Genomic DNA, 16291 nt, shown 5'->3' on the forward strand with positions numbered 1-16291 from the left:
TACAAAAAGAGACATCGTTTATAAGCAAACCAGAAATACGCTGCCTGCTGTAAGAAAGAAGTTCCCAGACTCGCAAGGCCGCAAAAAAATGCAAGAACGAAGGCTGATTTGCACAAATAGGCTTCAAATTCATTCGTACAAACAAGCTCAAGGGTAACCCATAACTTGAAAAGCAGTGGGATGGAAATCGGCCGTGGTACATCCAGCTTAAAGGTAGCTTACTTAAGGCCCTTAAGAAGTTGTTTAATTGGGAAAAAATCAGTCAAATCCGCATAACAGTACAGTATTGAGAAAAAATGAAATTCCGGCCAAGGTTTTGGCCAAAGAGGCATGGCTCTCTCCCTTAGCAACCGACCACTTCGCAAAAAATAAGCGACACCCTTAAATTACCACTATTAAAATTAAAGCTTCTCGCCCTATAAAAACTCCAGCCAAACGGCCCCAGGATGAAGCATAAGCTGCCCAAGTAGACGGAGCCAAGGAACTGTTAATAAGCCTTTCTATTATATCCTCATTACGTCCCACAGGTGTGGCGGGCAAGGGGAGCCTTCTGGATCTGCGTCTGGGTGCAAGAGGTGAAGCTCCCACACCTCCTGGCGAGAAAGGCACTCAGCTAACACATTACATTTGCCGGTAATATGCTGCGCCCTCAGCCAAATGTTGCTCTGCAAACAGACGAGGGCCAATTTCCTGAGCAGACCAGGGACCCATGAGCATTTTTATAAGATAAAACAGTCAACACAAAATCCACCTCCATAGCATCCAAAAAAAGGATTATCCTCCTGATCAACAACACCTAACCCCACAGTGTCACAGCCACCAGGATCGGAAACAATCCCAGTAGCACTATAATTTTTTATTCAAGCCAGACCTGTGCCAGGCCACAGGCAAAAGCCTCTGCCGACCAATGAAAGCCAGCAGAGCACCGTAACCTACGCTGCCAGTAGCAAATATGAAAAGCATCACCTCATCAGAGGAAACAAAATCTTTCTGAATGACACAACGACCATTAAACGAATACCAAAAAATGCAGCCAAACCCTTAGGTCATCCTTAATGCAGGCAGAAAGTCTGATGTGGGCTCGGGGGGACCGAATACCCCTGGTGGCATCGCACAGTCGCTGGGGAAAAACACGCCCTGTTGTGAGTTCATTTTCCCCTTCACCATTGAGGTCTGATGAACTCCCTCTTCTGGTGAAGGAAGGTAGTGAGGCTGATTACCAAACAGCTGAGCAGAATGATGACTGGGTGACTGGAATTGCTGACTGGATATAAGGCAGCCGACGCCCTTCTGCCTTGCGGGTGATTTCTCTGAGGGATTCTTGGAGACCAGTCTGATTCCTGCTCCTCAAAAGCTAAGTTTTCTGCTCTTCTTTTTGCATTTTTGTTTTGCCTTGTTTTGCTGGATTTCTGCCATTCCCTGCTGGGGTGAGCTGAATTCCTTTTTGCTCTGTCTTCAGAAAATACCTGGGTACTGATATAGTCTTTTTGAAGCCTAGCGTCTTCAGGGCTTTTTTCCTTATCAGTCTGTTGGCTGTTGTTTCTATAGGGTTTTGGCGGATTGCAGACAGCAGCTTTTCTATTCTGTCCTATTTAGTTAGCTTGGGCCCCATCATTTGCTCAGCCTATCTTTCTATCTGAGTGTTTTTTCATCTTGCTTCACCGTCATTATATGTTGGGGGCTGCCTATTGCATTGGGGTCTGCTCTGGGGCAGTGTAGATTTCCCTTTCTGTCTTTAGGCTATGTAGTTCTCCGGCTGTGTTCGAGGGGTCTAGGGCACCGTAGGAACTCCCCACGGCTACTGCTAGTTGTTGTTGTTAGGTTCAGGGGTCTGCAATCCGATAGCTGCCAACTTCTCTGGTTTTCTGGGCTTAGCTAGTATTTCTGTTTTTGCCTCCTACGGTGACTCATTCATAACAACGCCCCATCAAGATAAAGCGTAGAGCAAAAACTTAAAAACTCCAACAGAGATTGCAATTCACGCAATAAACATTTATCCTTACCAAAAATTTTGATAATCGCATTCTGCAATCTTGACACCTCATCCAAAGGAAGACTACATTCCATTGTCCTGGAATCCATAATAATACCCAAGAATTCTAAGCGCTCACAGGACAAAACAGTTTTCTCGGCAGCCAAAGGCACACCAAACAATAGCATAAAATCAAACAATTTATGCAACATAACACTACAAACCGATGAATGAGCAGCACCCATAAACAAAAAATCATCTAAATAATGTAACACGCCCCCCTCCCATGGGAAATTAATCCTGCACAACCCAATGTAAAAACAGAAAAAGATTCAAAATAGAAACAGGAAAACGAAAAACCATGGGGAGACACTAGACAAAATAAAAACTACCCTCAAAGAAAAACCCTGAGGAATCAAAAACCAGAAGAGTTCATCAAAAGCAATCGAAAGGCAGATTTAATATCGGCTTTCGCCATAAGGGTACGATTACCGAACCGACGCAACAACTCAGCAGCCCCATCAAATGCTGCATAACGTACTGAGACCAAATCTGCACCAATTTCATCATTCAAAGATTGTCCATACGGAAAAGACAGGTGATGAATAATATGAAAAAACTAACTGCCTCTTTTTTTGGGACTACCCCTAAAGGAGAGATCCGAAAATTGCTGAAAGGAGGCTGACAAAACAGTCCTGCAATCCTATCCAACTCCAATTCTTTAACAATATGACGCAGAAACCACCTCTACCTGAGGAGTCACAGAAGACAAGTTATCAACCATCTTGCAACTCTGGCTTTAAAAATGTGGTACCCAAAAACCAACCTCAAAACCATTACTGAGCAGATTGGCCATCCGCCTGTCGGGGTATCGACCTAACCATGGAAAGCTGACCATGTTTCTTAAAAACACTTCGCCATGTCCTGTCATCCACCAAAAAAGGAGCATTTGTGTTTTTAAAGCAGCAATTCGCCTGCCACTTACATGTACCCTCATAGTAGGCAAAACAGGCCCCATTACTCATAGACTGGCTCCCCGCCAGTTTACCAAAACCTGAGCGCTGAGGCATCATGAGGGTAAGCCATAAGCCTACATTTTTAAACCCCTCATTGGGAAGAACAATGCACGGTCATCTTCCGACGAAAGGCCTCGTCATATAACAGCCATGCATTTTAAAACAAAGTATACTTACTCTGTGGCTTGAACTCATGTTTTCTATTCCATAAGCCAGGCATTTAACCACTCAGCCATTAGCTCAACCAGCAATGTGCATCTAAGATATCATCTAAATGTCAAAAGAAACCACTGCCAGACTCAGGGTAACGAGAATGCCTGCAGCCAGTTATGAAAGGATTTAAAATATTTATTCTTATCCCATTCAGCCTCAGGCTTATCTGAAACCGTTTTTAGCATCTGTTCCCGGCCAGAAGGAAGCAGGGAAAATGCATCCACATACTCCCCACTCCAAATGTGCTCCTTCACTGACTTACCAAGGTGGAACCCAAGAGGTGATACCCTGCCAGTCAATGCCTCCCTGTGACCAGACTCAGGCACCCCTTTCGCTCTGTCACCCCAGGGGCAGACACACCAGCAGGCACCCCTTCTCCCTGCTTCAGCATATCACACACAGTACGCGCAATCAAACCACACAAACTATCGTCAGCTAAAACAGTCTCCTTACATGTGTGCTCACCACCTCCTAGGGACTGGTCCTTCTGGGCTGGAGCCCCGCGCCAAGGGACAGATGTGCCTGGGCACTGGTCCTCCAGGGGTTCCACAGACGACTGCCCCAGAGACCTCCAACCCCGCGGTGCTCCGCGGGGGGTGATGCTTTAGTAACCTGCGGCTGGATCTGACTTCAGCAACTTCAGGGCCGTGGCCCTCCTCCGCTCACATGTTATACAGCTCCCGTCCTCCATGACTTTAGAGAGAGTTCCTGGTCCCTAAGTTTTGTGCGATCTGGAGAGCACTGTGTGAGGAGGCCTGTAAAACTCGCAGGTTCTCAGCAGCCGGCACCGCTCTGGACAGGCCACCGGCTGCAGCTGTACTTACACATTGTTTCTTGGTGCCTTGTCCCTGCCTTGTAATAAGCGGCTGGCCTGCCTTCGGACTCCAGGAAGGGGGGAGTGAAACCTTGGTCTTCCTCTTACTTCTCGTACACTCCGGTCTGCGTCTGACAGGATAGGAACAGCATCCATAAAAACTTGTTCCATGGCAGAATCCTCCTCACCAGATCTTGTGGAGCATAGGGAGCAGACAATTCCTAAGCCACTGCTCGTTTCTTCTTTGATTCCTGTCAATCAGCTGACCTGTCTGACAGCTATTTATATCCCATTCTTCCCGCACTTTATCCAATCAGCTGGATCCTGGGGCAGCAGGCTTCACCTCCATTGGTTGCTGCCCCTGTTACTGTGCAAGTGTAGGGAAGGTGACCTGATGGACGGACGGACGTGTCAGTGTAGAGAAGGAAAGGTTTGCACAGTTTAGACAGGTGTCAGTTACTACAGTGGGGAAACAGCTAGGAAAGTGTAGTGGACGTGCAGTACCTTGGGTTGACCATTAGAGGGCAGGGAGGAGTGTGAGCAAAGGACTTGACATCAGCTTAGGGCTTTAGAAACCGTTGGTCATGGGGGGCGGAGTTACAGTGACAGGGGACCGGGAGTGCTATAAATACTTAGGGAGGGTTCCAGAAGGTTCCAGTCCCCAGGGGGAGCTCCAGTGACAGGAGGACTGTGACAGTCTGTGTGCTGTGAAGAGAATCCAAACAAGGGGGACTGAGGAGAGAACGTCAGGGGGGTGGTCCTGACAGGAATACCGCAATATAGACGAGACACAGAGGTTATATCGACGAGGCACAGAGGTTACAGATACCGTGTTAAGAAAGACGTTGTGACCAGTGAAATTACTGTTGGTTTACGGGCCTAAGGCGGCCACAGTGACGGATCTGTCAAAAGCGTCAACAAGAGTAAAGGGACGGTACGTATATATACGTCCCTGGCGAAAGTGTGGTGTTCTGTGGTGTATTGTAACCGGAGAGCCTTGAGGAAAATTGCGGAGTGCTGTGAGGCTGTCAGGCGGACAGCGAGTGAATAAAGCTTGGACCTGTTGCACCCAGAATCTGTCTCCATCTTGTCTCTGTTTCATCTCTGCGCGGTGAGAAGAGGGACCACCCCCCCAGCTCGGCCACTGACCCTACATTTGGCGTAGTCGGCAGGATCGCCGCCGCTAATACCCCATCTTCTGCGGCAGGCCTGCCTCAAGTAATGGGGTACTTGTGATATTGTAAAGTTATTTTGTTGTATAATATGCACAAGTAAATGCAACAGGTCCGGGCAAGAGAAGGTCTGAGGGACCAAAGGGAAATGTGAGATCCAGAAGGGGTCTATGTGTTGTGAAGGTCTGGGAGACCAAGACGCCGACCATGACATGTAACTGAAAGAAAGGTAAAAGATGGAAGACGTGAGAAAGACAGCCGTCCTAGGTCAGGTCCCCAACACCACAGACACCCCTGAAGGAGGAAGGCGGGCGCTGGTAATGATCTCGTAGGTGTGAGACCTTGATCATGGCGTACCGAATAGTGGAAGGTGACAGTAGGGGAAGGTACACGCCATAGAGAGAATATGGGTGTACCTAGCCCAATTTGAAAGACGTTGTCATGTGGCGTGCGCGCTGGTGAGTAGCAGTAGGCTGCTCAGAGCATGGTGCTCCCAGTTTGGTTCGGCCCCTGCAGGAAGTGGGTTTGGCTCAACAGCTGGTCCGACAACAGAGTGTAGGTGAAGCTTCAGAACGACGAAGGCAGGGTTTACGAATTGTCGAGGACGACAATAGACAAAGGAAGGGGGGAGTGTAGGGAAGGTGACCTGATGGACGGACGTGTCAGTATAGAGAAAGATAGGTTTGCACAGTTTAGACAGGTGTCAGTTACTACATTGGGGAAACAGCTAGGAAAGTGTAGTGGATGTGCAGTACCTTGGGTTGACCATTAGATGGCAGGGAGGAGTGTGAGCAAAGGACTTGACATCAGCTTAGGGCTTTAGAAACCGTTGGTCATGGGGGGCGGAGTTAGTGACAGGGGACCGGGAGTGCTATAAATACTTAGAGAGGGTTCCAGAAGGTTCCAGTCCCCAGGGGGAGCTCCAGTGACAGGAGGACTGTGACAGTCTGTGTGCTGTGAAGAGAATCCAAACCAGGGGGACTGAGGAGAGAGAACGTCAGGGGGGTGGTCCTGACAGGAATACCGAAATATAGACGAGACACAGAGGTTATATCGACGAGGCACAGAGGTTACAGATACCGTGTTAAGAAAGACATTGTGACCAGTGAAATTACTGTTGGTTTACGGGCCTAAGGCGGCCACAGTAACGGACCTGTCAAAAGCGTCAACAAGTGTAAAGGGACGGTACGTATATATACGTCCCTGGCGAAAGTACGGTGTTCTGTGGTGTATTGTAACCGGAGAGCCTTGAGGAAAATTGCGGAGTGCTGCGACGCTGTCAGGCGGACAGCGAGTGAATAAAGCTTGGACATGTTGCACCCAGAATCTGTCTCCATCTTGTCTCTGTTTCGTCTCTGCGCGGTAAGAAGAGGGACCACTCCCCCAGCTCGGCCACCGACCCTACACAAGCATGCAACTTAACCCCATCACATCTGGATCCAAGCAAAATACCATGAAAAACACAAATCACCCACCCTTATAAAACTGAGGTCTGTGCCACCATGACCCTCCTTCGTTAAACACTCCAGGGGGTCTCATTACATGTTTCTGACAATGGTACTCTATAAAACTGATATTTGTGCCACCTGAGTGTGGCTCAGCATGAAAGCAGGTACAGGTGTTGCATGTGGTATCAGGGCTTCCAGCACAGGAGACCTACACCGATCTCTCATCCACCTCGTCTTACTGTGACGTTCGCCTACACCGATCTCTCATCCACCTCGTCTTACTGTGACGTTCGCCTACACCGATCTCTCACCCACCTCGTCTTACTGTGACGTTCGCCTACACCGATCCCTCACCCACCTCGTCTTACTGTGACATTCGCCTACACCGATCCCTCACCCACCTCGTCTTACTGTGACGTTTGCCTACACCGATCCCTCACCCACCTCGTCTTACTGTGACGTTCAATTGAAAGCTGTAAATGCCGTCCCAGACCCCGATACCTCATGCCTGGCTGATTGCTGCGGTGCCTTGCTACAATTTGTACTGGGGGTGAATTGAGGTCACTTTCCTGATGTCTGTCCCTCACTTAATGTGTTTTGGCAGCTTTTGGGAGTTTAGAAGGTGTTGTGCATGCGTTTGTTTTTACCTCCCATTGACTGTAATAACGTTTGGCTATGTTCCGTGAATATTGCAAAATCGGTGATCATGATCCGAACCGAAAACTGAATATTTGATCATCTCTAACCGTTAGCGTAGAGTGTGAGGAGGCTTAGAGCATGAGGAAGCACTGAATGTGAGGGAGTGCAGTGTTTGAGGAGGCTTAGAGCGTGAGGGAGCTCCAAGTGTGAGGGGCCATAGAGAATGAAGGAGGTCTGAGTGCGAGGAGGGGTAGAGTGTGAGGGAGTGCAGCATTTGAGGAGATGTAGAGAGTGAGGAGGCATAGACCATGAGGGGTGATAGTAAGTGGGTGGACAGTGGGGCAGAGCAGATAACATGAGGTGGTTGAGTGTGTGGCAGTGGAGAGTTTGGAGGAGCGAGGATGTTACTGTCATCGTTATTCTTGTTACTGTTGTATGACAGTGAGGGGACAATATGTGAGGACCATTATGTCCCCCCAGAATGTGCTTACAATCATATAGACTCTGCACTGACCCTGGAGCCGTTGGACAGCGATGTGGTTACAGCCACGGCTGAGGTTACCATACGTAATGATAGTCAGTCATTTTAGGAAAACCTGTGTTGGGCTTTTATTTTTGGAAAGATCTGTAGAATGATGGTGGGACATATCTCTCCCTCCCTCCAGTTCGGGTCTTACAAGTAGCCCATGGTGACGGTTTTCATCTAAACCTGCAGTTAAGGTTTGGGTGTCAGTTTTGTGTTGGATTTCACATGTAGCAGAGCTGAAGGTGCTGTGGACGTATGCCTGACGAGAACACAGACCAGAGCTAGCAACATGAGGAACACATTAGTACCCGAGATCCTTACGGGCGTGCAAGTGCCAGCAGCACAGAACTTTACTTCACGTGTTCGCGGCTGTGACCTGGAGGTGAGCGATTCTTGGGTGCAGTCTGGACAATAAAGGACGTGATTCGCCTCGCCCGGGTCACTGTCTCACTAACTTCATGCCCCTGCCTTACACTGTCACTAGAATAATGTGAATATTTCCCAACATATCACCGATGATTGTCGCTATTCGCGTTACTAACCGTCCATGAGCAGCCAATCCCACGTTCCTTATCCTGCAGATATTCAGGTTTTTCTGTTCATGTTGTTTAAAGTTCTGTGAAATGTGTCTCATTCGGATAGTAATGTATGCCTCTCTCTTTACTGATACGGGGGCTTCACTTTCATGTTGTCACAATTTGCTCAGAGTATCTGGGACTCAGTGATAGTCAGCTCTGTCATCCTATCCTGTTCTCGGGCGTGCTGAGCTGTCAGTGCTTTGATTGAAAGCTCGGTTGACCTATCTGAGATTTCTACAGGTGCGCCTGTTCCTGGGAATTGCCCTGCTATTTAGGTGAGCTGTCTGGCCCAATCACTGCCAGTCAAAGCTTGTTCTAAGCTTGTGCGCCATGGTGTGTGTTCGCCTGATACCTATGCTGTAAGTTCTGATATTCTGCTGCTGACCTTTGGACCGTGTTGAGACAACAAGTTTGTTATTGCCCCTTTGCATATGATCTTTTGGTGCTGACTTTTGGACCGTGTACTTCTACTCTATTGTTATTGCCCGTTTGCATCTGATAATCTGCTGCTGACTTTTGGACCGTGTTCTTACTACCCATTTGTTATTGCCCCTTTACTTCTGGTCTACTGCTGCTGACCTATGAACCGTGTTCAGACTACCTGTTTGTTATTGCCCCTATTATTATCCGCTATTTCTCTGGTATTCTGACCCTGGCATGTGACCTGACTTACGACTTCATATTTTCCCTTGGTTTACAATGTGCTCTTTTGGTATTGAACCCAGAACGTCTGCCTGCTGACTCACGGCCTGTCTGTGAGTTGTGACTAGCATCGTACGTACATGTCACTGTTTCTTTTTTTTTTGCTGATATCTGTTTTCCGATTTTTTTTTTTTTTTTTTTTTTTTTTGGTGACCACACAGGAAGACTTCAGCACATGTCGCTATTTGGTGCCCACCCTGTGACATATTTTCTTATATTGGGCATGCTCTTAGGGGATGGGGCTTGTAACAGCAGCTTGAATTAACAGCAGTTTTATTGTTTTTCAGGAGGTGTCGGTGGTTTTATACCATCTCTGCCTTCTCTATAGGGATGCTGGCTGTCTCTGATGGCCACTCCCTCAGCTGCATGACCACGTGTAGCTGTGCTCCTATAGGCATCTCTGCGGAGAAGGAGCTGGACCACCTGGACGTATATACTCTATGGTGGTCCGAAAGTGGCTAATAAAATGTTCTAAATCCCTGCGACCGTCCCTGATTGGTTCTTGTTCTTGATCCACTTTGGCTTCTTTCCGAGACCCTCAGGGGTTGGACTGAGTGGGCGCAGGATGTGCGCTGATCCAAGCTGCGTTCTGCTGGTGATTTTGTCAACTCTGGGTTGTCCGACCTTCCGTGGGTTTTGGGGGGGACACCGCCCTGTGTGCCGACCACCATTGGTTGCGCAGCTGCTGCTTTGTGCCATTGTCTTTGAATGTTGTAGGGCTTGTAGGAATGCCAATCCGTCGGGTGCATGGTGGTTCAGTTCCGCAGTTATCGCTCATATCTGCGGAGGACTTCATGGCATTGTGATCTGTATATATTTATCTGACTCTTTCATCCACATTTCTACCATATTGTTATTATTTGCAGGGAACTGTGTGGTGCTGAAGCCTTCAGAGATCAGTCAGAACACCGAGAAGCTGCTTGCTGACAGTCTCCCTCGTTATCTGGACAAGGTTGTTGCTTCGTTTGGTGTCACTTAGTGAGCGGTCATTGCTGACGGTTTCCTTCCTCATATGTGGACCCTTCTGCTGCTCCAGTCACTGCCCACCATAAATGTGGAGGAAATTATAGAAGGGTCATCCTGTGACCTCTGATCCATGACCACAGCCGTCAGCCCTGACCCCAAACATAAGCCTGACAGTGAATCGTCACTTACTAACACCGTGCCACAAGAGACAAAGGGGACCCCGGCAATGTCCAGAAAGTGGCCCCCAATACAGCACATTTCACATTGACACAGCGACCCCTGATGATGACAGCACATCCCACATTCAGTGTGTGGCCCCCGATACTGACAGCACATCCCACATTCATTGTGTGGCCCCCGATACTGACAGCACATCCCACATTCATTGTGTGGCCCCCAATACTGACAGCACATCCCACATTCATTGTGTGGCCCCCGATAATGACAGCACATCCCACATTCAGTGTGTGACCCCCGATACTGACAGCACATCACACATTCAGTGTGTGACCCCCGATAATGACAGCACATCCCACATTCATTGTGTGGCCCCCGATAATGACAGCACATCCCACATTCATTGTGTGGCCCCCGATAATGACAGCACATCCCACATTCATTGTGTGGCCCCCGATACTGACAGCACATCCCACATTCAGTGTGTGGCCCCCGATACTGACAGCACATCCCACATTCAGTGTGTGGCCCCCGATAATGACAGCACATCCCACATTCAGTGTGTGGCCCCCGATACTGACAGCACATCCCACATTCATTGTGTGGCCCCCGATACTGACAGCACATCCCACATTCATTGTGTGACCCCCGATACTGACAGCACATCCCACATTCAGTGTGTGGCCCCCGATAATGACAGCACATCCCACATTCAGTGTGTGGCCCCCGATAATGACAGCACATCCCACATTCAGTGTGTGGCCCCCAATACTGACAGCACATCCCACATTCATTGTGTGGCCCCCGATAATGACAGCACATCCCACATTCAGTGTGTGACCCCCGATACTGACAGCACATCACACATTCAGTGTGTGACCCCCGATAATGACAGCACATCCCACATTCATTGTGTGGCCCCCGATAATGACAGCACATCCCACATTCATTGTGTGGCCCCCGATAATGACAGCACATCCCACATTCATTGTGTGGCCCCCGATACTGACAGCACATCCCACATTCAGTGTGTGGCCCCATATACTGACAGCACATCCCACATTCAGTGTGTGGCCCCCGATAATGACAGCACATCCCACATTCAGTGTGTGGCCCCCGATACTGACAGCACATCCCACATTCATTGTGTGGCCCCCGATACTGACAGCACATCCCACATTCATTGTGTGACCCCCGATACTGACAGCACATCCCACATTCAGTGTGTGGCCCCCGATAATGACAGCACATCCCACATTCAGTGTGTGGCCCCCGATAATGACAGCACATCCCACATTCAGTGTGTGGCCCCCGATACTGACAGCACATCACATATTCATTGTGTGGCCCCCGATACTGACAGCACATCCCACATTCAGTATGTGGCCCCCGATACTGACAGCACATCCCACATTCATTGTGTGGCCCCCGATACTGACAGCACATCCCACATTCATTGTGTGGCCCCCGATAATGACAGCACATCCCACATTCATTGTGTGGCCCCCGATAATGACAGCACATCCCACATTCAGTGTGTGGCCCCCGATACTGACAGCACATCCCACATTCAGTGTGTGGCCCCCGATAATGACAGCACATCACACATTCAGTGTGTGGCCCCCAATACTGACAGCACATCCCACATTCATTGTGTGGCCCCCGATAATAACAGCACATCCCACATTCATTGTGTGACCTCCGATACTGACAGCACATCCCACATTCAGTGTCTGGCCCCCGATACTGACAGCACATCACACATTCATTGTGTGGCCCCCGATGCTGACAGCACATCCCACATTCAGTGTGTGGCCCCCGATACTGACAGCACATCCCACATTCAGTGTGTGACCCCCGATACTGACAGCACATCCCACATTCAGTGTGTGGCCCCCGATAATGACAGCACATCCCACATTCAGTGTGTGGCCCCCGATAATGACAGCACATCCCACATTCAGTGTGTGGCCCCCGATAATGACAGAACATCCCACATTCAGTGTGTGGCCCCCGATACTGACAGCACATCACACATTCATTGTGTGGCCCCCGATACTGACAGCACATCACACATTCATTGTGTGGCCCCCGATACTGACAGCACATCCCACATTCAGTGTGTGACCCCGATACTGACAGCACATCACACATTCAGTATGTGGCCCCCGATGCTGACAGCACATCCCACATTCAGTATGTGGCACCCGATACTGACAGCACATCCCACATTCAGTGTGTGGCCCCCGATACTGACAGCACATCCCACATTCAGTGTGTGACCCCCGATACTGACAGCACATCCCACATTCAGTGTGTGACCCCCGATACTGACAGCACATCCCACATTCAGTATGTGGCCCCCGATGCTGACAGCACATCCCACATTCAGTGTGTGGCCCCCGATACTGACAGCACATCCCACATAAAGTGTGTGGCCCCCGATGCTGACAGCACATCACACATTCATTGTGTGGCCCCCGATGCTGACAGCACATCCCACATTCAGCATGTGGCCCCCGATGCTGACAGAACATCCCACATTCAGTATGTGGCCCCCGATGCTGACAGCACATCCCACATTCAGTGTGTGGCCCCCGATGCTGACAGCACATCCCACATTCAGCATGTGGCCCCCGATGCTGACAGCACATCCCACATTCAGTATGTGGCCCCCGATGCTGACAGCACATCCCACATTCAGTGTGTGGCCCCCGATACTGACAGCACATCCCACATTCAGTGTGTGGCCCCCGATACTGACAGCACATCCCACATTCATTGTGTGGCCCCCGATACTGACAGCACATCACACCTTCAGTGTGTGGCCCCCGATACTGACAGCACATCACACCTTCAGAGTGTGGCCCCCGATACTGACAGCACATCACACCTTCAGTGTGTGGCCCCCGATACTGACAGCACATCCCACATTCAGTATGTGGCCCCCGATGCTGACAGCACATCCCACATTCAGTGTGTGGCCCCCGATACTGACAGCACATCCCACATTCAGTGTGTGGCCCCCAATACTGACAGCACATCCCACATTCATTGTGTGGCCCCCGATACTGACAGCACATCACACCTTCAGTGTGTGGCCCCGATACTGACAGCACATCTCTCATTCATTGTGTGGCCCCCGATACTGACAGCACATCACACATTCAGTATGTGGCCCCCGATGCTGACAGCACATCCCACATTCAGTGTGTGGCCCCCGATACTGACAGCACATCCCACATTCAGTGTGTGGCCCCCGATACTGACAGCACATCCCACATTCAGTGTGTGTCCCCCCGATACTGACAGCACATCCCACATTCATTGTGTGGCCCCCGATACTGACAGCACATCCCACATTCAGTGTGTGGCCCCGGATGCTGACAGCACATCCCACATTCAGTGTGTGGCCCCCGATACTGACAGCACATCACACATTCATTGTGTGGCCCCGATACTGACAGCACATCCCACATTCATTGTGTGGCCCCCGATAGTGACAGCACATCCCACATTCATTGTGTGGCCCCCGATAATGACAGCACATCCCACATTCATTGTGTGGCCCCCGATACTGACAGCACATCCCACATTCAGTATGTGGCCCCTGATGCTGACAGCACATCCCACATTCAGTGTGTGGCCCCCGATACTGACAGCACATCCCACATTCAGTATGTGGCCCCCGATGCTGACAGCACATCCCACATTCAGTGTGTGGCCCCCGATACTGACAGCACATCCCACATTCAGTGTGTGGCCCCCAATACTGACAGCACATCCCACATTCATTGTGTGGCCCCCGATACTGACAGCACATCACACCTTCAGTGTGTGGCCCCGATACTGACAGCACATCTCTCATTCATTGTGTGGCCCCCGATACTGACAGCACATCACACATTCAGTATGTGGCCCCCGATACTGACAGCACATCCCACATTCAGTGTGTGGCCCCCGATACTGACAGCACATCCCACATTCAGTGTGTGGCCCCCGATACTGACAGCACATCCCACATTCAGTGTGTGTCCCCCCGATACTGACAGCACATCCCACATTCATTGTGTGGCCCCCGATACTGACAGCACATCCCACATTCAGTGTGTGGCCCCGGATGCTGACAGCACATCCCACATTCAGTGTGTGGCCCCCGATACTGACAGCACATCACACATTCATTGTGTGGCCCCGATACTGACAGCACATCCCACATTCATTGTGTGGCCCCCGATAGTGACAGCACATCCCACATTCATTGTGTGGCCCCCGATAATGACAGCACATCCCACATTCATTGTGTGGCCCCCGATACTGACAGCACATCCCACATTCAGTATGTGGCCCCTGATGCTGACAGCACATCCCACATTCAGTGTGTGGCCCCCGATACTGACAGCACATCCCACATTCAGTGTGTGGCCCCCGATACTGACAGCACATCACACATTCATTGTGTGGCCCCCGATACTGACAGCACATCCCACATTCATTGTGTGGCCCACGATACTGACAGCACATCCCACATTCATTGTGTGGCCCCCGATACTGACAGCACATCCCACATTCATTGTGTGACCCCCGATACTGACAGCACATCCCACATTCAGTGTGTGACCCCCGATGCTGACAGCACATCCCACATTCAGTGTGTGACCTCCAATACTGACAGCACATCCCACATTCATTGTGTGGCCCCCGATACTGACAGCACATCCCACATTCAGTGTGTGACACCCGATGCTGACAGCACATCCCACATTCAGTGTGTGTCCCCGATACTGACAGCACATCCCACATTCATTGTGTGGCCCCCGATACTGACAGCACATCCCACATTCAGTGTGTGGCCCCCGATGCTGACAGCACATCCCACATTCATTGTGTGGCCCCCGATACTGACAGCACATCCCACATTCATTGTGTGGCCCCCGATAATGACAGCACATCCCACATTCATTGTGTGGCCCCCGATGCTGACAGCACATCCCACATTCAGTATGTGGCCCCCGATGCTGACAGCACATCACACATTCAGTGTGTGACCCCCGATGCTGACAGCACATCACACATTCATTGTGTGGCCCCCGATGCTGACAGCACATCCCACCTTCAGTGTGTGGCCCCCGATACTGACAGCACATCCCACATTCAGTGTGTGGCCCCCGATACTGACAGCACATCCCTCATTCATTGTGAGGCCCCCGATACTGACAGCACATCCCACATTCAGTGTGTGGCCCCCGATTCTGACAGCACATCCCATATTCAGTGAGTGACCCCGATACTGACAGCACATCCCACATTCAGTATGTGGCCCCCGATAATGACAGCACATCCCACATTCAGTGTGTGGCCCCCGATACTGACAGCACATCACACATTCATTGTGTGGCCCCCGCTGCTGACAGCACATCCCACATTCAGTATGTGGGCCCCCCCCTGTGACCGTCCTCTCCACAGTGCGGCCCCCCCTACATCTCCTCCCTCATTTCTGTCTATTACCCTACCCATCCTCTCCACAGTGAGGCCCCCCTACATCTCCTCCCTCATTTCTGTCTATCACCCTACCCATCCTCTCCACAGTGCGGCCCCCCCCCTACATCTCCTCCCTCATTTCTGTCTATCACCCTACCCATCCTCTCCACAGTGCGGCCCCCCTACATCTCCTCCCTCATTTCTGTCTATCACCCTACCCATCCTCTCCACAGTGCGACCCCCCCTACATCTCCTCCCTCATTTCTGTCTATCACCCTACCCATTCTCTCCACAGTGCGACCCCCCCATACATCTCCTCCCTCATTTCTGTCTATCACCCTACCCATCCTCTCCACAGCGCCCCCCCTACATCTCCTCCCTCATTTCTGTCTATCACCCTACTCATCCTCTTCACAGTGCGACCCCCTACATCTCCTCCCTCATTTCTGTCTATCACCCTACCCATCCTCTCCACAGTGCGACCCCCTACATCTCCTCCCTCATTTCTGTCTATCACCCTACCCATCCTCTCCACAGTGCGGCCCCCCTACATCTCCTCCCTCATTTTTGTCTATCACCCTACCCAT

General features: G+C 50.5%; 1 protein-coding gene across 2 annotated transcripts in view; it reads left to right on the forward strand.

The window, feature by feature from the left end:
• Positions 1 to 16291, forward strand: part of LOC141076750 (aldehyde dehydrogenase family 3 member B1-like) — a 204298-nt gene that overhangs the window by 30687 nt on the left and 157320 nt on the right. For both annotated transcript variants that reach the window (XM_073564037.1, XM_073564038.1), the window contains exon 5: positions 9947 to 10032. In XM_073564037.1, the coding sequence (XP_073420138.1) occupies positions 9947 to 10032 (86 nt within the window). The remainder of the gene's footprint in view (positions 1 to 9946; positions 10033 to 16291) is intronic.

This window comes from Dendrobates tinctorius, unplaced genomic scaffold, assembly GCF_039654945.1.
Source record: "Dendrobates tinctorius isolate UK_male_01 unplaced genomic scaffold, ASM3965494v1 ptg000423l, whole genome shotgun sequence".
Taxonomy (NCBI): domain Eukaryota; kingdom Metazoa; phylum Chordata; class Amphibia; order Anura; family Dendrobatidae; genus Dendrobates; species Dendrobates tinctorius.